General features: G+C 41.7%; 9 protein-coding genes across 9 annotated transcripts; 2 read left to right on the top strand and 7 right to left on the bottom strand.

Annotated features, from left to right (window-relative positions):
• Window positions 1-135: 135 nt before the first annotated feature.
• SJAG_05258 (hypothetical protein) lies at window positions 136-849 on the bottom strand (the record flags this gene model as incomplete). Its single annotated transcript, XM_002173382.1, has 2 exons — window positions 136-782; window positions 822-849. The coding sequence occupies 2 exons, from the start codon at window positions 847-849 to the stop codon at window positions 136-138; spliced, it is 675 nt and encodes a 224-aa protein (XP_002173418.1).
• Window positions 850-1044: 195 nt separating this feature from the next.
• Window positions 1045-2262, bottom strand: SJAG_02205 (hypothetical protein; the record flags this gene model as incomplete). Its single annotated transcript, XM_002173381.1, has 1 exon — window positions 1045-2262. One exon carries the CDS (start codon window positions 2260-2262, stop codon window positions 1045-1047), a length of 1218 nt encoding a protein of 405 aa, XP_002173417.1.
• Window positions 2263-2782: 520 nt separating this feature from the next.
• SJAG_02204 (SNARE Sec20) lies at window positions 2783-3466 on the bottom strand (the record flags this gene model as incomplete). The annotated part of the gene is made up of 1 exon (XM_002173380.1): window positions 2783-3466. One exon carries the CDS (start codon window positions 3464-3466, stop codon window positions 2783-2785), a length of 684 nt encoding a protein of 227 aa, XP_002173416.1.
• Window positions 3467-3662: 196 nt separating this feature from the next.
• SJAG_02203 (RNA polymerase II-associated protein Rtr1) lies at window positions 3663-4271 on the bottom strand (the record flags this gene model as incomplete). The annotated part of the gene is made up of 1 exon (XM_002173379.1): window positions 3663-4271. The coding sequence occupies one exon, from the start codon at window positions 4269-4271 to the stop codon at window positions 3663-3665; it is 609 nt and encodes a 202-aa protein (XP_002173415.1).
• A 348-nt stretch (window positions 4272-4619) lies between these two features.
• On the top strand, window positions 4620-9439 carry SJAG_02202 (hypothetical protein). The gene has a single exon (XM_002173378.2). It carries the CDS (start codon window positions 4796-4798, stop codon window positions 9026-9028), a length of 4233 nt encoding a protein of 1410 aa, XP_002173414.1. The 5' UTR covers window positions 4620-4795; the 3' UTR covers window positions 9029-9439.
• Window positions 9266-10618, bottom strand: SJAG_02201 (ribosomal protein subunit L51-b). Its single transcript, XM_002173377.2, has one exon. It carries the CDS (start codon window positions 10560-10562, stop codon window positions 9687-9689), a length of 876 nt encoding a protein of 291 aa, XP_002173413.1. The 5' UTR covers window positions 10563-10618; the 3' UTR covers window positions 9266-9686.
• A 252-nt stretch (window positions 10619-10870) lies between these two features.
• On the bottom strand, window positions 10871-14038 carry SJAG_02200 (RecQ type DNA helicase Hrq1; the record flags this gene model as incomplete). Its single annotated transcript, XM_002173376.1, has 1 exon — window positions 10871-14038. The coding sequence occupies one exon, from the start codon at window positions 14036-14038 to the stop codon at window positions 10871-10873; it is 3168 nt and encodes a 1055-aa protein (XP_002173412.1).
• Window positions 14039-14352: 314 nt separating this feature from the next.
• Window positions 14353-16878, bottom strand: SJAG_02199 (DNA replication ATPase). Its single transcript, XM_002173375.2, has 6 exons — window positions 16497-16878; window positions 15720-16435; window positions 15648-15678; window positions 15586-15603; window positions 14777-15548; window positions 14353-14735 (listed from the first exon to the last, which is right to left on the bottom strand). The coding sequence occupies exons 2-6, from the start codon at window positions 16318-16320 to the stop codon at window positions 14595-14597; spliced, it is 1563 nt and encodes a 520-aa protein (XP_002173411.2). The 5' UTR covers window positions 16321-16435; window positions 16497-16878; the 3' UTR covers window positions 14353-14594.
• A 907-nt stretch (window positions 16879-17785) lies between these two features.
• Window positions 17786-19883, top strand: SJAG_02198 (CAF assembly factor complex subunit B). Its single transcript, XM_002173374.2, has 4 exons — window positions 17786-18362; window positions 18426-18534; window positions 18576-18818; window positions 18889-19883. Exons 1-4 carry the CDS (start codon window positions 18237-18239, stop codon window positions 19827-19829), a joined length of 1419 nt encoding a protein of 472 aa, XP_002173410.1. The 5' UTR covers window positions 17786-18236; the 3' UTR covers window positions 19830-19883.
• Window positions 19884-19965: the final 82 nt, after the last annotated feature.

Below are 19965 nucleotides of genomic sequence, written 5' to 3'. Positions count from 1 at the left end.
AATAAGCTTATCTTTTCCAACAATTATCTTCTAGAAATTCATGTTAAGGTTTTCGCAATGATCTTAGCGAAAAGTTGCGTATACCATAACGCGAACAGAAATTATAGACGAAGCCGAATCCATAAAAAGCGTGTTTTAAGATGTTTTAAGCGTACCATCAGCTAAAAGATGATCATACATCTTCTTGCAATGTTCATGCCAGGCAATTGAACCTTCCCATACAAATAAGTCTTCGACAAGGATTTCGGGAACGCGTTCGTTTTCGTCCAACCCACAAACATGGCAGGTCGTAGGAGCAGGAGTAATTGAGAGAGGCTCTAATGGTGTTGTGTCTAGGTTTCGTATAGGTAGATCAGGGTTTTTTAGGCACAGAATGCGCAAACGCGGGAGAAATGCCTTCCAGGAAAGATAAAGTCGATCCGTAAGAACGGAAGCAAGATCATTCTTTCGTTTTCGTCCATAAAGAACGCGCTGTGCAATTTGGCTCGCGTATAGTAAGCCGAGTGCATACTGTTCCGTAATTTTATGGTTCAAGACGCTTTGTTTCAGTGGAAATGAAAGTTTAGAGAGCGATTGAAAGAAATTAGAAGGCTCTGTAAACTCGTACTCAATAATATGTTGAAGCACCTGAGTTGGGGTCACTGGAACGGGTAGGGCGACTCCTGTTTCTGAGACTGCAGGCCAAGATGGTCCATTGAACGCTTCTAAACTTTGAGATGCCACTTTGTCATCTTCAAAGACGTCTAGTAAATTCACCTGATGAGCCAGTTTCCCCAAACTACCTGCTGAGCGTTAATAAACAGCTTTTAAGCACAACCAACGTAGTTGGAAGAGGTTACGAACGAACATCCTTTGAACCGTAAAGAAGCCGCTGGAAGGGTCCCGTTAATGACGTAAGCTAATCTTATTTACATAACCTCAACCAATAATAAGTATTTGAGATAACTCTAAAATCAACGCCAAGTTCTATCCGAGAAGTAAGAAGAATAACTAATGTTTGAATTACAAGAGATAAATTGCTAAACAATCACATTTTGTTCATGTTTAGTTGTCATATTGCTCATCTCCACGTGCACTGGTCTTCGACTCTGAGGTTACAGAAGCCAGAACTCGGTTAATATCAGAAATTAAGTCCGAAATATCCTCAATGCCAATGGACAAACGCACCAACGATGGATTGACATTGGGGTCGCTCATAAGACGCCATTCACACAGGCTTTCAACGCTACCAAGAGATGTAGCATGATGGAAGAACTGGAGGCTTGTGCAGAATTTCTTGGCAATTTCTGGAGTGCGGAAAACGACACTGAAGCAAGAAACGTGTCCACCCACAAGTGTCTTGCGTACAAACGACTCCGTTTGCAAGGAGTCATGATGCACTTTTTTTACAAGAGTGCCATCGATTCCAAGTGATTTGGCAAATTCCGCATCCGTAGACAACCGATACAAATGCTGTGCAATGGCGTATCCATTTTTACTGTGTTGCTGAATGCGCAGAGAAAATGTACGCAGAGAGCGAAGAAGCGTGTGAGAAGAAACAGGCTGCAGGATGCTTCCAAGATGTATACGATCAAAGCGCAATTCTTGGGCAACTTTGGGATCCTTGGTGGCTACGATACCAGCCAAAACATCGCTGTGTCCAGCAAGGTATTTGGTAGCCGAATGCACAACGTAGTCTGCGCCCAATGTAAATGGATCCTGCAACGGCGGAGGAGCAAGCGTCGAGTCGACAGCCAAAAGTGCGCCTTTGCTGTGAGCAAGCTTAGCATAATAGGCGATGTCGCAGCATTCGCCAGAAGGATTAATTGGTGACTCGAGGAAAATCAAGTCGTGTTTTTGGATACCTTCACAGTTTTCGTCAATGTAAAGGACTTGCGTATTTGATAAACGCTTCATAATGTCAATAATTCTTACTACACCACCATATCCACCAGTTCCCGGAGTGTGAATAGCAACACGTTTGGGATGCAAATGAGTGAACAAAGCAAAAATTGCTGCCAAACCAGAAGCATATAAAACAGCATTGGCATTCACAATAGCTGAAACAGCAGCCTCAGCACGAGAAGTCGTCTCGTTCCAAATACGCGAATAATAAACATACTCTTTATCGGCAGTCCATTTTATGGGTTCTGCATCGCTGTCATAGTCGTAAGTTGTAGAGAGATGAATAGCGGGCGACACATCGGATTCCTTGCTAATGGCATCATCAGAGTGTATAAGGGCAGTTTGAAGACCCACTTTTTTGGTGTTAACAGGCGACATCGCAAAAAACGCTTAATATAAGTAATTATGCCTTCAAGAGAAGGATCTTATAAGGACTTTTGCGGATTATTTAGATGAGGAGGATATGAGCAGTTTAGATACACCACCACCTAGAGTAAAGGGCACTTCAGTATACAGAATTCCGTGAAGTCTAGAAGGAGTGAAGGCAGACTCAATAGCGATTGTGCCAAGCGTTTTTAGTAGATAAGACGATCGTTGCCGCGATATGATGCATACTGACATTAGTATTGCACCATCAGAGAATCTCGATGCATTCCGTTAAACGAACGTCGTGAGCACGAGACGTACATCACGAACGCACGAAAAAGATAATGTGCAGCAAGTTTCACTAGATTGCTGATTGGGAGGACACGGAATGATGTGTTTGCTGGCTTTACCAATGGGGAAGAGACATGAAGAATTGAACATCATTTCCCTTTCCCAATATCACTCTAGGCACTGATAATAGGAAAAAGCGTTGGAAAAGCTTCTATATATAAAAATCGGAAGCAAGTGGTTGTTACCAGAAGAAAAGGAAGATAGACAGGAAGGGCCACAGAACTCGTTTCCAAAGAATAAATAATACAATAGCCATTAAAATGTAGAACCCAGACATCACAAGCAAATAATCACCTTTATCACTCATCTTAAGCTCCTTTATTAAACGGCGACTTGAAAAGATCACGTCGCCCAAACTGAAGTACTTCTCTTGAAGATCCTGAAGTACACTTGTGCTCTCTTCCAGCTGTTGAGAGCTGTTAACACTTAGGTCGATAGCCTGTACAAGCTGTGAATGGATACCTCTCATCGCTGAGGTAACTTGCGTCGCACTAGAGACCAACATGCCATCTGGAAGTGTAGCGGTATTTTGAGGAAAAAGTTGGTTAGATATGTTCTTTTGGTCGTTTTCAGCATCATTTGTGTTGTCATCAATCGTCTCCTTTGCTACCGGTTTGATGAAAGGGTTCCAGGAACGGGTCTCAAGAATTTGACGACGATAACGGGAATTTAAGCGTTGAAATTCTTGCACAGCTTTCTCATACCGCACTATCTGCTCAACGGTAGCATCTGCATGGAGCAACATAACTTGAAGCATTTCCCAATTACTCCGGAATTCGCGAAACAACTGCTTCAACTCGTCTACTGACGTTGCCAGCAAAAGAGCCCGGGATTTTTGCTCTAATGCCTCCAGTTGTTGTTCCATCATCGCGATTTTGATGAAACTAGTTGGTTTTAAGGAGAATTGTGAGAGGTTGGCCGAGTTGAGCTCAGGAAAGGAGTGTTGCGGTGGATCATCGACGACCCACGAAAGGCTCATGCAAAGTATGCAGAAACAGAGCTTAAACCAAACAAAACACAGGAAATACCATAGAATGAAACCTTTTAAATGAAAGATGATTTTAGTTGTCGCTATGAGGAGGGTGTTCAACGACTTCACCAACCACACTTTTGGAACCAAGCGGTAATTCTTCAAGCAAAGATCGAACATGTTCCAGCTTCTCGTCCTCCATTTTACGGAACAATTCTTCATCTGACAAGCCTTTGTTGTTTTTACGCATCTGCATCAGTTCACGAGCACGTTCACGAATCCACAAAGGTTCTTCACTAAGTTGAAGCATGAACGAACAACTAGCAAGAAAACAGTCCTTGCTGCAGTAATAGTTTAAACCACCATACCGGAGCATTTTGTTTCCTTCGATTCGATATCGAGTCTGTTTTTTTGGACTGTTACTGCAGGTAGGATAACCACATAATTTCACCAGATGACGTTCTTTCACAACCTCGTTATAGTCCGTTTTTCGTAAGAAATTCTGCGATTCCTTTAAAATTTCCTCAGATACAGGGTCCATTAGTCGTTCAATCCATTCCAACACGAGATTATCAAATTCGATGCGACTTTTTGCCTCAGAAAGCAGTCGTTTTGTTAGTTCACGTTGCTCTTGTTCTTTCCGCTCTTTTAATTTAGAGGATTTTAGAATTGATTTCGGTTCCGAATTCGTAGAACTCATCATCAAGACGGAAACTTAATATTTCAAAACCAAAAAAAGCAATTGTAAGTGCGCGAAAAAATCGTTGTTTCTAAAAACACAGCAGAATATTAAGTGTCAATTGGCGTATTTATGCCTCCAAAAAATGTCTAATTACCGTACAAACAGCAGTTCCAAGCTTCTCTTTTTTTGCGTGTTTGGGAAAGGTTAGGAGATAGTCAGACGCGCGCGAAGCTTGTTTAATGACGCATTTCGCTTAATTCAAACCATATTATTCACGTGAAAATGGGTTCGAACCCCTGCTTATTTCGCTTGTTTATTCAACTATAAAGCCACTAGCCGGAACTAGTTGCGTCATAACACAGTTCACCACCACCACCAAGGTTCGCGTCTTTTAAGTTATAAGGCTCTGTCATAGCTCTCCCTCCCTCCTTTCCCCATCTACCAGTTCGTACGCCATCTCTACATTTATTGTTTTTGCTTTCAGACTTTGGATTTTTGAAAGGAAAAAGTTTTTTGTGAGTCTGTAAAACGAAACGAACTAAATGAATCGGAAAGCTCACTTGGTTAGAGCTTCGTTTGCTTACCAGAGCGAGCATCCGGATGATCTGTGCTTCACTGAGGGCCAATTAATTAATGTTGTTGATGAGGTTGACGAAGACTGGTTGTACGGTCAATATGATATGAATGGAACGACTTGGACTGGCATATTTCCTCGGAATTTTGTTGAAGAAGTGGAAAGCGAAAATGACGGCGTAGTGGCCGACAACGTTCATGAAGAAAACCATACTGAGCCCCAGAATGAACCGGTTCAGCCGAAGAAGGAGGAATTAGCTGCCGCTCCAGCTCATGACTCTCCTCTACCTCTTGATTCTAAGACGCCTGAGCGTGAAGAAACGAGGACGGTAGAGGAAAAAGCCAAGTTCAACACGGCGGCTCCTTCTGCTGCCGCTGCTATGGCATTCAAATCATATAGTCAGCCTCACGAGCCTCCAGTGAGCAGGGAAGATGGTGTGGAACATGAACCAGAAATCTCCTACGCATCATTGGAAGAACGGCTCGAGGAGGAGGTCACACATACACCAGCTCAGTTCGGCATCGGCAACTTGGTAACTCACAGAAAAAGCTTGGGCAAGAATGAAGAGCCGGCAGAGACGAAACCTTCCAGTGAAATTCCTGTCGAAAAAAGCGTTTATGAGCCCTATGCAGTGAACTCGGAAAGAACTTCTGAACCTTATTCACAGGTTCCTCCACCCCTGCCGGCTTCCAAGCCTATTCCTAGTGAACAACACGCTCCTGTACCAAATATTAATGCTTATGAGAAGACGCCTGCGGTTCATAAAGAGGCTGAAACTGAGATTGACCATATTGATTCTCAGGAACTGACTGCTGAAGAAGTCCAGAAGCAGAAGGAGTCCTTCAAGCAAAAGCTGAACGCGTTTAACAATCTGAAGGAGGAGGATCTGATTCATAAGAGCAAAGAAGCGGAGGCTTTGTCCAACGAACTGAAAGAACAAAACGTTTCGTTGAAAGAGCGCGTGGCTAGACTTAATTCTTTACAAATGCATTTAGATAAGTCGGCCCCCCCTGCGAGAAAACCCATCGTCCATTCGCCGGCGAACGACGCTGCTAATGATTCAGCTACTGCTGCTGTATCATCAGAGCACGTTCCCGAAATCACTGATTCTGAACCGGCTGCTCATAGTCCTGAATCCTTAACAATTGTTTCAGATCAACGTATGGTGGAAAGCCCCGTAGGCGAAGCAGAACAAGAGCCTTTCGCTTATGCTGCGCAAAACGAAATTCATGAGAAAGTACCGGAGGAGGTGTCCGAACCGGAAGAGAACCAGCCCAGCAAGCAGAGTGCTGAAGCTTATGAGAATGATGACGAGGAAGCTGATGAAGAGGAGGAAGAGGAAGATCCAGAAGAAGCTCGTCGACGTGCCATTCGTGAACGTGTTGCGAAGCTCAGTGGAGGCTTCGGAATGAATATGCCCTTTGTGCTTCCAGGAATGGGTGGATCCCCGAAAACCAGAAAGAAGCCGTCAAAAAAACGTTCTCAGACTGCTCCAAAAGAGGATGAAACTACCCGTGCGCCCCCTGTTCCTATTTTTCCTCACCCTATTCCTTCAACTAAACCAGTAACAGAAGAAGAAACTCCCATTGACACCGCTGCCGTGCATCCTGTTCAACAGCATTCGTCAAGTTCGACAGAATCTCAGCCCGAACCACCCGTGGAGCATTCCAAGATTACGAAGTCTCCTGCTAAAGCACCCGCCGATGTCTCGTCTGATGAGTATGATATAATGAAACCCGAAGAGCTCGAGACCGCTCGTCTTTACCGCCGACTTTCCGAAGCTTCTGTTAAGCGTACTCGTTCGCGTCAGAATTCACTCTTGCGTCTGCAAAGTGTTTCCGAAGGAAAGCGTGTTGATGATATCCCCTTAGTCGGTGTTTCTCACACTAACATCAACTCCCCATCCTCTCAGGAACCCTCAGGGGGAGCTGCCTTTACGCACGAAGATGTTTCCGGGCGTTTGGCGAATTTAAAGCTGGATGAGGACGCTCCAAGTCGGAGATCGTCGACTGAGGCACCTGGTGTTGTGAGAAGAAAGTCATCAATGAAAACCAAGAATACAAAGCCAGTTGCTGAGGCTCCTGATCTGTCAAGCTTACAGAATATGGAAGATGATGACCATTTGCTGGACCTGATCCCTCCGAGAATCCCTGACGAGGGAAATGCCGGTAACCAGGCGGATGTTGAATCTGCTGCAAACTCTCCAGTAGCTACTGTTGTTCGTCACCCAGGAATTTTTGGTGATGACAATGATCGTTCGCGTGCAGCTACCCAACGTCTTGCTGAGATTCTCCCTGAATACGAGAGTGAGCATGAGCCTACTTCGAAGAGTACCAGCATTAGTAGGGCCCATTCACGCTCGCGTCGCGCAAACATTCCTATGTTGAGTTATGAGGATGCTGACCGCGAAGGACATCTCGAGTCAATGGACGATTTTAATGATGAGACTCAACCAGAGCAACGGTTCTCGCATGTTATAAACGTCCCCTTACCCAGAACACCTTCTGGTGAACTCGGCGATGTTGAGTTTCCTCTGTCCGCTTATCCCCGTTCGCCTGCTCCTAAGTCACGTCTTTCTAATCAATTGGAGTTGCCAACAGTCGCCGGACCACCAAAGCTGGATGAGCCTGAAGAGTATGAAGCTGAGGCTCCTGAAGCTCCGGTTCATCATCCATTGCCAACACCCCCTATGCCTATTCCTCGTAAAGCATCTTTGCGTAAGAATGAAAACAATTCGGGTTCACCGGAGCCTGTGTTCCATACTCCAGAAAAGGATGAATTTTTTGACGCTTTTGAGAATGAGGAATTGCAGGATGCTCAAGCTTTAGAAGATCCCGAGGAAATGAACTTCCAAAGACATGAGTTGCCTCCTGTTCCCAAGCCTACCAAGAAAAACTCTCTAGACGTTCCTAAAGTTCCACTCCCTCCTTTGCCTGTCAACACAAAGCCCCAGGTTGTCGCCGACTCCTTTACTAATGAGAAGTCCTCGGAGTCTCCTGAAAAACCACAGCACCGTGCTCCTATTAGCTCGCTTCGCCGGTATACAAGTACTCGAAAGGCTTCGGGTCCGCGACCTCAAGTGCCCTTGGGCCGGACGATATCATTGTCTGAAACATCAAGCTCCCAAGCTGGTCGGCCAGCACTGCCTCCTGTCCCTCCTCCTCCAACGAATTACATCTCAATGATGCCTAAGGAAGAGGAAGAGAAGTCGGCTTCTGCCACTACTGCAGCACCATCGCTCCCGCCAACATCACCTCCTCCCGTTCCCACCGCGGCGCCGACTTCGGTTGGCAGAAAACCTTCAGTTCGTACTGCACGTCCGCAGCCGCCTGCAGCGCCGGCACCAGCAATTCCTTCAAATGTGCATCCTGCAAATGCTGCACCTCCAGCTCCCACAACACCTGAAAAGAGGGCTTCCCGAAACACGATTGTAACTCCATTCAGTGATAGCTTTGTTGCAAAGCCCATTGATCCCGAGTTGAACACTGCCTGGTGGAGCCGCCCCTCTGTGTTTCCAGACAGTGCTAATGCCTTGCGTTCTCAGGCTTTGCTAAAGTCGATGTCGGAAGATCATGGTGACTACTTACGTCGTATCATTTGCATTCTGTTTCGCGATTACAGTAAGACCGTAATCACTGCTTCTTATGAACGTTCTCAACCTAATGTTGCATCTATTGTCCAAAAGCAGGTTCCCCCTCCTTCGCAACCTTCTAAGGATAATCTTGAACAAGCTCATGTACTTTATGGACAAATGACCGCCAGAAAGGCGAAACTTGCCCAGGGAACTGTCGTAGATGATGGTAGTGCTTTTGCATTTGTTAATTCGGTGTATCGCACGTTGGATAGATGTTTATTGCCCATTGGTAAGCGGAGCTACGGTGCCATTGTGTATCAGAACATGGCGAATGCAACTGTCCAACAGTATGATGAAATTCGCCCTGGTGATATTGTGACTTTTAGAAATGTTCGCCTTCAAGGCCAGAAGGGAGCACTTCACCAACGCTACTCTTTGGAAGTTGGTAAACCGGACCATGTCGCAATCGTTTTCGAATGGGATGGTACGAAACGGAAAATTCGTGCTTATGAGCAAGGCCGTGAATCAAAGAAGGTGAATTTATGCAGTTACAGATTTGGTGACTTGAAAAGCGGTGAAATCACCGTCTGGCGTATTATGCCTGCTTCTTGGGTGAATTGGAGTTGATTGCAATGCCCTTGAATACCTTCTCCTTGTCTGTTTTCGGCTGCATTGTTGGTGAGGCTGCCCTCACGTCTTGGTTCATGTCCATCTGTATAACCATATTTATAGTTTCGGCTGATTTTATGCACTTTGTCCGTTCGTTTTTTGCGCCACTTAAGCCTGTTACTTAATCGAAACAGTTAACGTATTTTTTTTCTGTCTGGACAGATTTCGAATGCGCTCTACACATTCGACCCGATGTGCGGGTTTTAATAGATGTTGTATACGCGCGGATACCATTGTTAGTTGTCTTTGAACATTTATTTAATGAGATATCTGAATTCTAATAACAACGTTTAGCAGTGGGAGGAACAGGGAGCCGACCGTTTGCACTGTACACCGTAAATAAACCGAATGAATGTGATCAATTACTCTAACAGTTGAGGTGGGCATATAGTAAGTTCGTATGTTCATCTATAAAGGTGTATGTAGTGGTACTAGTTATTGTAAAAGTTGTAAAGAGCGGAGGAAAAGGAATTCATCAAGAAGGATGTGAAGCATCAGGTGAACACGGATTGCGGCGAGTTAAACGGTGAAAAGCGTTTGGGGACCATGAACAACGGAGGGGATAATGAACATGACTTAGAGTACGTTAAGAAAAGGGTGATGATACGTAACGCGGTTAGAATGGTTTGTCATTAGACTCTTCGGTAAGGACAAAGGCGGGAGGAAAATCACCATACTTCGATATCGGGGTTGACGAATCTAAAGCATGAGCTAGATCTGCATTAAACTGTTCTTCTGAAGATAGACCCGTCTCTCCGTTATTCATTGACAAACGTTGGCCTCGAAGTTGGCCAGTATGTTGCTTAGAACGAGTCGTTACGTGCTGTGGTTCAAGCGTTATTCGGCCGTCAGCATTGATTGAGAACTGAATCCGTTCTGCAAAAGAGAGAAATCTGGCTCTGTTTTTTCCAAACGACGAAGACCGCAACGAAGCAACTGTGAGTCCTCCAACGCCATACAACTGAACGGCAGGGGTTTGTGAGAAAAGGACGACAGGAATTTCGTCTCGTAATAAACTTCGCGAACCACGGCGTTCTTTCCAAAGACGTCTGTTTTTCAAAAGGTGCAGGGTGCTATATTGTAATCCACCAGAAATGTCTAGAGCCAAATTTTTTGGTTTTGGAATACGGTGATGGTGCCCACCGGAAATCTTGTGTTTATTGGACTCTTGCGTTTTTTCAAGCAAATCTATCCGTAGCCGATTTTGATTAAGTCCGAGACATCTAATGTTTTTTAACAACCGTACATAACGATCGCCGCTTTTAAATACACTTTGACGTTCATAGGAGTCCAGTTCATAAACTCGAAGATATCTCGTTTTCAATTGTGGAAGTTGCTTTTTTAGACCCCAATCTCCACGGTTTCTTGAATTTTGTTTTGCCGTTATTGCTTGAACATCCGGGAAAAATGAATTAGGACCCGCGATCATTGTTGTATGAAGTCGCGGCATTGAAACCGTCCGAGAAAGCCGCAAAAGCTGAGGAAACGACATGAAGTCTTAAGTACCCACGGAAGACGAACCAACGTTCTATAAGCATACAAACTGTACTCACCCTGTCCCGCTTGTCTTGCTAGCGTAGACAACCCTGCTGTGAAGTGGACGAGTTGGAGGTAAAACTCACCACCAAAAGTTGACCAAGAATGCAATTGTGGTGGTGTATTTGCCCGCTGTGGTGCTGCGGGTTTCGTAGTAAGGTAAAGGCAAAAGTATGATTAAGGGAGTATTAGAAATTCGGGTCGTGCTGATCTTGGCCATGAACAGTGATAGCGGTAATAGATGAAGAATAAACGAGGTTTTGATCACGAAAATGGTATTAACGTGCGTATGGCGTGTGCTTCGTCCGGTTCAGGTCCATCAGGAATTTTATCCAGATTGACAGATTGTCCCATAAGCATTTTGAGTAAAATGTAAGCACCGTGTTTGTCAAGGACTTCGCCAGAACATGTTCCCCCCGCGAACTTTGACGTAGTAATGCACTGGACACAGCCCTCTGGTTGCGTACACTGGCACGATTCTAGCCGTTCTATAGCAAGAGACATTAATTCTTTCAAATGAAGTACAGCCCTTTGACACAAACCCGCGCCAGCTGTGTCCCCTGCATCGTCATAATAAATGAGACGGGCAGGTCTCCGGCGTTGGGAGTCGCTTTGCTTGAATTCCTTTTCACCAGCTTTGCATTCAGTACGAATATCATTACCACCATTACTGATGTAAAGTGGCATGAGAGACAAAAGTGCATGCTCAGCAGCGTGGATACTTGCTGCACCATTTATTTTTTTCCACGAGAGAAGTTCAATGATGTGCCATGGGACGTCAATCCAAAAACCCTTACTATCAATGATCACGGGCTTGTCGACGATATCAACTGTATCAATAATTTCTCTCTTCTTATTAATTTTAAAGTATCCGAAAACGTGTAGGGCAGCTCGAACATTTCCAAAATACGCTTGCGAAGCGCCGCCAAACAAAGGGAAACGAGCAAATGTCCTGGTTGGATCAACATCTGTGTAATCTCTTTGCGCAGTGATCCAATCTACATCTACACGTTGGGCTTCTATCCGTCGACGGTCGATGTCCAAGTTTCTGATAATGAATGTTCTTCCTTGGTAGATGTATACAGCACCTTCATATGCGGTAAGTGCTACTCGAAACGGTTCGAGGTCCTCCAGATGTTTGAGTTGTCCATTTGTAACGTCCACCAGCGTATACATATCCTCACTGATGTTACGAATTTTCACTTGAGTAGCAGGGTAGGGAAGGTAGCTAGGATGCGGATGGTATAATCCCTGCTCGTCTCCTAACAGCTTTTCTCGTGCAACTTTTTTAGTCAAAGAACCAAAAAACTTGGAATCCGTTTCTGGATTGACTGGAAATTCACTTGCGGCACACTGCAGATGATGTGACAACAGTAATTCATTTGAAAGGTCCACCGTTAACTCTGCTTTTGAACCGTAACGTAAATCTTCTGGATGTTGCAAATAGTACTGATCCATTGGGAATGTTTCAACAACATAAACTGCTAGTGATAATTTGTTTCTTCTACCTGCACGTCCAAATTGTTGTTTTAGATTGCTAATTGAGTATGGGAATCCAAGGGTAACTACTGCATCCAAACTGCCAATGTCGATACCTAGCTCCAAAGCGTTCGTTGCAATTATCCCCAGTAATTCACCGTCAAACATCTTTTTCTCGATTAGACGTCTATCAGAAAGAGTGTAACCCGCACGATAACTCTGGATTTTGGGTATCAAATGGTCCTTTTTTTCTTGCTTCAGCTCCGTTAAAACAGCCTGCATTAATGTTTCGCAGGATTTTCGAACACGACAAAAGACAATTGTACGAACGTTGCGCTCCACAAGTAAAATAAATAACTTGCTTGCTTCATGCAGAGCACTTTTACGGCCCTTGGAAGGGTCTGAAGGATCTGTATATGGTGGGTTCCACATAACGTACAGCTTTTCACCACAAGGTGAAGCTGTGAAATCAACGACGCTGACGTCTTTTGTGCCAATGATGGTTTGCATGTGCCTCTGAGGGTCATTGATTGTCGCCGAACAAGAAACAAATCGACAATTATCGTTACCCAAATAGCAGCAAAGACGTCTTAACCTTCTTAAAATAAAAGAAACATGAACTCCGAAGATTCCGTTGTAAACGTGAATTTCATCCAGGATGAAATACCGTAAATTTTTGAGAAATCTGTACCATTTATCATGCCGAGGTAAAATCGTCTGGTGCAGCATATCTGGGTTTGTGAAGATGATATTGCATTTCTCGATGATGTTTTCCCGACGTTCAATTGGTGTGTCACCATCAAATGTTTCAACTTGTACGAACGAAAGAGATGGCATGTAGCTGAGTACTTCTTGTAACGATCTTTTTTGGTCTTGAGCAAGGGCTTTCGTGGGAAACACAATTAGAGCAGTAGTTTCAGGGTCATTTTGTAAATCATGTAATATAGGAAGCTGATAAACTAATGACTTTCCGCTTGAAGTTGCTGTTGAGACAATCACATTATGTCTTTCCCATAACCAATTTATGGCTAGGGCTTGATGTTCATATATCTCTTTTATTCCATTGGCGGAGTAAAGTGCGTCTATCAATTCTTGAGACAGTTGTTTCGAAAGAAATCCAACCTTGCAGGCTTTTGCTTCTGTAGAATAGGTACCCTCATCCACGATTTGATTTTCATAGTCTTTAATCCCCCTTAACAGATCAAGAATTTCATCAATAGTCTCTGGCTTTGTTTGGAGAGGAACTATTTCTGATTTAACGGATACGCTATCATCAAAGTCGGTTGGAGAAATGGGTATATGTAAATTGGCTTCACGGTCTAGTTCCGAATCTGGATCTTTTTTCGTGCATACCAAACGGTCGTAGTAATTGTTAAGGCATTCTTCAAAGATAAGGTTCCTTTTCTTTATGACTTTTTTAAGATAGTCTATTGAAAGCAATTGCTTATGAATTTGACTTTTCATAGTGGGATTTTTCGAGTTATGGCCACCTCGGCCCTTTCCTTTATTGCCTTCAGATAGCTCGAAAACGAGAATATACGTTTGACCTTCAATAAGTCCATCAAAGATTTCCTTCGCTTGGGTATTTTTGTTTATTGCAAGAGCCAATCCTTCAACAGATTTATACTGAAAATTGACCAGCTTCGGGCATATAAGTTGTAGTTTAACCAAATCCGTGATCGTTAAATCTTTTTGAAAGGCACTTTTGTATGCGGACTCGAGCATAGGAAACGTGATAATAAGACAGTTTCTAGCATTAAGAAAGGTATATGTTGTGTTTATGAATTGAAATAGTTGATAGATTTTTTTAAATGATTCGCAAAGGCCGCCCGTTCCTGAAGATTGAGTATTTATTGAACGTTCTTCCAAATTACTTTTAACCTTCCTTTTTTTGGAATTAGCAGAAGCTTTTAGAAAGTCCTCGTCACTATTATCTTCTCTTTTGACCTTCATTTTTTTCTCCTTTAATTGCTGTAGTATAGGTCAGGTTTTTTGAGCATAAGTCCATTCTAAGAAGTAGAATTATCTTAAAGTAACTGAGTTTACTTAAAAGGTCCCGATGTGTTAAAGTATAATGCCTTTATTCAGGCAGTTTTTTGGACTTCATGCAACGAAGTTTAAGCAGGGAAAATAGGCACGTTTCGCACTAGGTTTAATAAGAAAATCAACTCATATAGTTAAAAACTTAACATGGCGAGTTGTATAAACAGCAGTGAATAGATTTTAGTAAGTTAAAATAAAACACAACGTCTTTAACAGTTGCAAGGATATTGTAAGGAATTATTATGGATTAAGGATTTTTTTGTAATTGTAAAACGCACAAGCTAATAAAACCGTAAAAGTATTTATTTGCAGAATGATATAGCATCGTTTGAAACAGTCATTTTACACGAATACGATCTCAGCTGACTATCTACTTACTGTCTATATTTTCAAAAGGATTACAAATAAACATACTGTGAGGTGTAAAAACCTTCTTCAATTTCATAGATCATAAATTTTAATATTATTAGTTGTCATTTCGTTTTTCAGTGCGCCTTTCTTCCTGTAACTCAGTAACAGAAGACTCATCTGCGTCGAGATCTGGATCTACAGGTAAATCCATAGGAATTCTGAAAAACCGTTTATCTTTCATAGGCTTAGGCAAGTACTGTAATTCATTAGCTTTTGGATTTTCGATGCAACACATACGTCTTGCTTAACACGGCCGTCTTTGTAATCAGGGTTGTATTTGTATCCCTTATTATAGCCAAGTTCTTTCATAAGTTTCGTCGGTGCATTTCTCAAGTGCATTGGAATTTGGGCTCTTCCTGCTTCAGGATCAGAAGCCACAAATGATTTTACCCGTTTATACGCCCGGTAAACATCGACATTTTTGGGTGCCAGTGCTAAGGCAGCAGCACAGTGGGCAAGAACCACATCAGCCTCCGGCATTCCAATTTGTTGTGTAGCCGTAAACGCTGCTGATGCCAACGGAAGTAAACTGTTGTCGCCTAATCCGACGTCTTCACTTGCTATTCTCACCATTCTCCTGGCAACATACAGAGGATCTTCGCCAGATTCCAGCATTCGGCACAGGTAATATAGCGCTGCGTCTACGTCCGAGCCTCGAATGGACTTATGAAATGCAGATATAGTGTCATAATGAGCATCGCCCGTGCTATCATATACTGAGAACGATCTGGCGAATTTCTTTTTTAAATCAGGAAGAGATACTGAACCACCTTCCAACATACCCAAAGCTATTTCTAAACAATTTAGTGCCACGCGAGCATCACCGTCACAAATTGCAGAAATATGTTGAAGAATAGACTCGTCCAATTCCAGTTTTCTTTCTTTCCTTTCACTTTCTATTTGCATTGCTCGACGTAAAATAGACAATACATTATCTTTATCGAGTACGTTAAATGTAAATACTGAGCAACGTGAGAGCAATGCAGAGTTTAGACGAAAAGAGGGGTTTCTTTTAAGGTCAGCAGTCGATTTACTAGATTACATACTCTGTTGTTGCACCAATTCTAGTTCATTAGTAATCCTGAAATTAAAAGTTGTTTTCACTTACAGTGTTATAAGCCCTTTTTCTACCATTGGAACTAAGAGGCATTAGAGACATCTTCACGACATTTGTACGTACGAAAAATATCCTGTTGTGCACGGTTAAAACGGTGCACTTCGTCGAGGAACACAATGGTCTTTTTTCCAGTAAGTCGCAATAAGTTCTGAGATTCCTCAAAGATTTTTCTGCAATCACTGACTGAAGCAGATGTAGCAGACACTTCCAGAAAATGAGCACCCGTGGTTTTTGCGATTATTCTAGCAAGTGTAGTTTTTCCGACTCCAGAATTTCCCCATAGAATCATAGAAGGGCATTCATCTCGTTCAATAAGGTTTCTGATAATTCCGCCCTTTCCAACTAAAGACTCCTGTCCAACATAATCATCAAGTGTTTTGGGGCGGACTCTCTCCGCAAGCGGCCGTACGTCTTTCTTTATGCTTTTAATACGTTTTGGAGTCTGCTCTGAAGGAAGAGTTTCATCGACTTTTCGTACTTTCGGAGATGACACTGAATGTGTATTTGTTTTTCCATATAGCACATCCTGAACGGATCTTGAAGGTTTCTGTTTTTCCCTAAATTTTGAAGGTGATGCATAGTGATTATCAAGGTGTGCATTTATGTCTTGCATCTGTACACTCTTGTTACAGACAGGACAAGCAACATTTGTATTTTCCGTCATTATTCAAAATGTCAATAAATTCCAGTAATAGATTCACAAGCAAGTTCTACAGATAAAAAATTGTATTCACAACATTTATAACCTTCCAGGAAAAAACCGAGCTGCTAGCTTCTACCTACATATTAGACATGTTAGTAACAACATAGTGAAAGCAATCGCTTTTACGGTATACGCACAATTAGATGACAGGATAAAAAAGCCAAATGATACTTAAAATTACCAATTGCTAATTCCTTGATATTATAAGAAAAAAGTTGATTTTATCAACAGAAATTAGGGTACAGAACACGGGTATTGCTTTTCACTTTATATTCTTGCTTTAACAGTTGAAATTAATAGATTTTGGAGGCAGTATTCGCCAGAAGGAGAAGTCGACATACTTGTCTCGTAAACAATCAAATGTCATGTATTTCGTGTAGCCAAAAGTACACTGTATATTGTATTTCTCTCTTCTCCTTGAAAATCTATCAACGTTTATGGTTAACATTATGACATGGTAAATGGTTAGCATTCTCCATGTACATGAACTTTTTTGCAAGTTGATAATTATGGCTTGTGTTCACAGTAGTGTCCGGCGAGATGTTTCATGGCCTTTTATATATGTTTTGATTATTTATGTTTATGCTTGTTTTGAACTCGAACTATGTTTCGAGAATATTTAATATCAATAACGGAATAAATGTTTGTAAGCTGCTAGTTTCATGAAAATTGTTTTGCTTTCTCTTTATTCTAATGCTAATGTAATTGGTAAGTATTTACGCCTTTAATTTCATACGCTTGACTTATGATAGCATTCGCAATTATATGATAAACAGGTTCACCAAGTTATATTAATAACTGTTACCGACAAATGTGATACCTGCTTTTTTTTAGCAATTTGTTTATTTGCATGACAAACTTTAATATCAGTTATATATAAGAACAAAACATACCGTCATAAGATGAGTTGGTCATTATGGAATTGACAACTTCAAAGAGACCCACAAGCAGTAATGGATGATATAATTTGGAAAATAGTTACCATTTCGTTACTAGTTGTTGAAACACTTGATATTGTTTTAGCGCTTCAGCGTAATAATAATTTTCTAACATCGAATTGTAAATTACCATAACACGGAATTGGACTGTGTGGGTAATAAGATAAACCGCATTTCAATGAACGATGTGTCTTGGGGTTTAGGGTCAGACTCATCCATGAGTTTTAAATTCTCAAGTAAATTAATCATTATTTGGTTATGGCATAAATCTGATATCTTTTTGGTCAATTAAGTTCCTTTTCTATAAACATTAACACGAAATGATACAAAACAAAATGAAATAATCTAAGAACGATTACAGAAGCAAACTTTGCCGAAATGACCGTACACAATTTAACAGAAGCATTTTCACTATCAAGAAATACTTCCTATCATTATTGCTATATTGTTATAATTTAGACAAAATTAGATATCAAATTAGAATACGAATAGAAGAATAGAAAAGATCCTTCTAAATACTCCAATTATCAGTGATAGTAAATCAATACGTATATGCAACAGTAAACGGCTGGTTTTTCCTAAATAATAAAAATAAAAACTGTTTAGAGTACGCTTTATTAGCGCTTGTACTAGTACTACCACGAGTTACAAATGTTTTCTGAACTCTACTGGTATTCATAAGCAGACGAGTTAAAATTATTGTTTTTGTTTTTCGAGTACTGAAACCTCACAGTCCATCGATTTAACAAGGAGGACAGGTTTGTCTAACAAACAAGCTCTTGTTGACTCAAATTTGTGTTGAAGCAAAAGCTACAACCTGTGATATTAAGCAACAGTGTTGTTGTTTTTCATTGCTGTCTTGAGGGAAAGTTTTGGAACTTAAAATCTAATTCCTTATTTTATAATAGTTGAAGGCTTCACTTCTCTTCCTAACAATTCATGCTAAGCGAAGTACTCCAGATTCGTTGGCATTATGATGCCGACAATGATTATACTCCAATATACTCGGCAGACTTTCAACATTCTGGAAGAATAGCTACTTGTGGAGGTGATAACAATATACGAGTATGGGTTATTCCTAATTTAATCTATTGTACTGTTTTCATGCTAACGAATTGGTGTTCATAGATTTGGAGACTCTACAGAGAGAAGGAATCGTGTTCTCCGAAAGTTGAGTATTTATCGACCCTCAGCCGGCATTTACAAGCTGTAAATGTTGTGAGATTTGATCCGACAGGTAAAAAGTTATGAAACAAATCTTTTATTAATATGTCGAAGGTGAAAGGCTTGCCTCTGCTGGAGATGAAGGAATTGTCTTTATCTGGGTACCGTCTGACAAGCCCATAAATACGATATCGACCAATAATGAGGACATGGAAATAGCAAAAGAGTTTTGGAGAGTAAATGTTGTTTGCAGATCTCCATGCGCCGAGACTTATGACCTTAGTTGGTCTCCTGACGGAAATTATATCGTTACTGGTTCTATGGATAACATTCTACGTATATATAATGCGAATACAGGTAAGACATGTCATGAACGGGACATTTAAAATGCTTTCTTTGATGTTCGTCTAACAATTTCATATCGCAGGTCAGTTACTAAAAGAGTATCACGATCACTTGCACTATATCCAAGGTGTATGTTGGGATCCTTTCAATGAATACTTGGTCAGTCAAAGTAGTGACAGAAGTATTTGCGTCTATAAGATTGCCAAGACAACCCTTAATACGAGTTCGATTGATCTCACTCACAAGACGAAGCTTTCACGACTTGAATACCCGTCCAGCCTTCAAGGACCAGAACAGGAAGAAGATGCTTCCTGTAACATACAACCAAAGGATAGTCCTACTGAATCTAAGAAAAGCACATCACTGTTTCATGGAGAAACCCTGGTAACCTTTTTTCGACGACCGGCGTTTTCACCGGACGGCAGTCTTCTAATAACGCCCACTGGTGTTTATAAAGACCCTAACCAAAACAAAACCGATACTTCAAATTCGGTACATGTGTTTACTCGCAGTGGTTTAAATTCTCAACCGGCCATCACTCTGTCGGGATTCAATAAACCGGCTGTAGTAGTTCGGTTCTCCCCCATACTATATACACTTAAACAAACACAGGACGTATCGAACTCTGTTCTTGAAGTGCCATATTACATGGTTTTCGCAGTTGCAACACAAGATGCCGTGTTCTTTTATGATACCCAGTCTATGCGTCCGTTCTCTTGTGTTGTTAATCTTCATTACTCAACACTTACAGACCTCGCTTGGGATGAATCTGGTCGGACTTTGTTCATTTCTTCGTTGGATGGTTTTTGTTCAACAATTATGTTCGACGATGATGAGCTTGGTATACCACTACCAAATGCCCACGTTTATCTCCCTCAAAAATTGCATGATAAGTCAAATTCCGGCCTTGAGGCAAAAACCATGACCGAGCCCACGATACTAGCAAATTCATCAAATGCTCAAACAATACAAACCAAAAAGGGACCAAAAAAGAGAATTGCTCCAACGCTAATATCTAACTAAATATTAAAACATTGCGAGAACCATCCTAGACGTCATTATTTCCATTATTTTGCAGTATTACAACAAGACATGTACTACAATTTCTATTTCCTCTTAACGAAAATGCTGTAAGTAGTACTTGACTTATTCGTATATA

Source organism: Schizosaccharomyces japonicus (genome assembly GCF_000149845.2).
Source record: "Schizosaccharomyces japonicus yFS275 unplaced genomic scaffold supercont5.1, whole genome shotgun sequence".
Classification (NCBI taxonomy): Eukaryota; Fungi; Ascomycota; class Schizosaccharomycetes; order Schizosaccharomycetales; family Schizosaccharomycetaceae; genus Schizosaccharomyces; species Schizosaccharomyces japonicus.
Note: the sequence above shows the minus strand (reverse complement) of the source record. Positions and strands in the feature narration are given on the sequence as shown.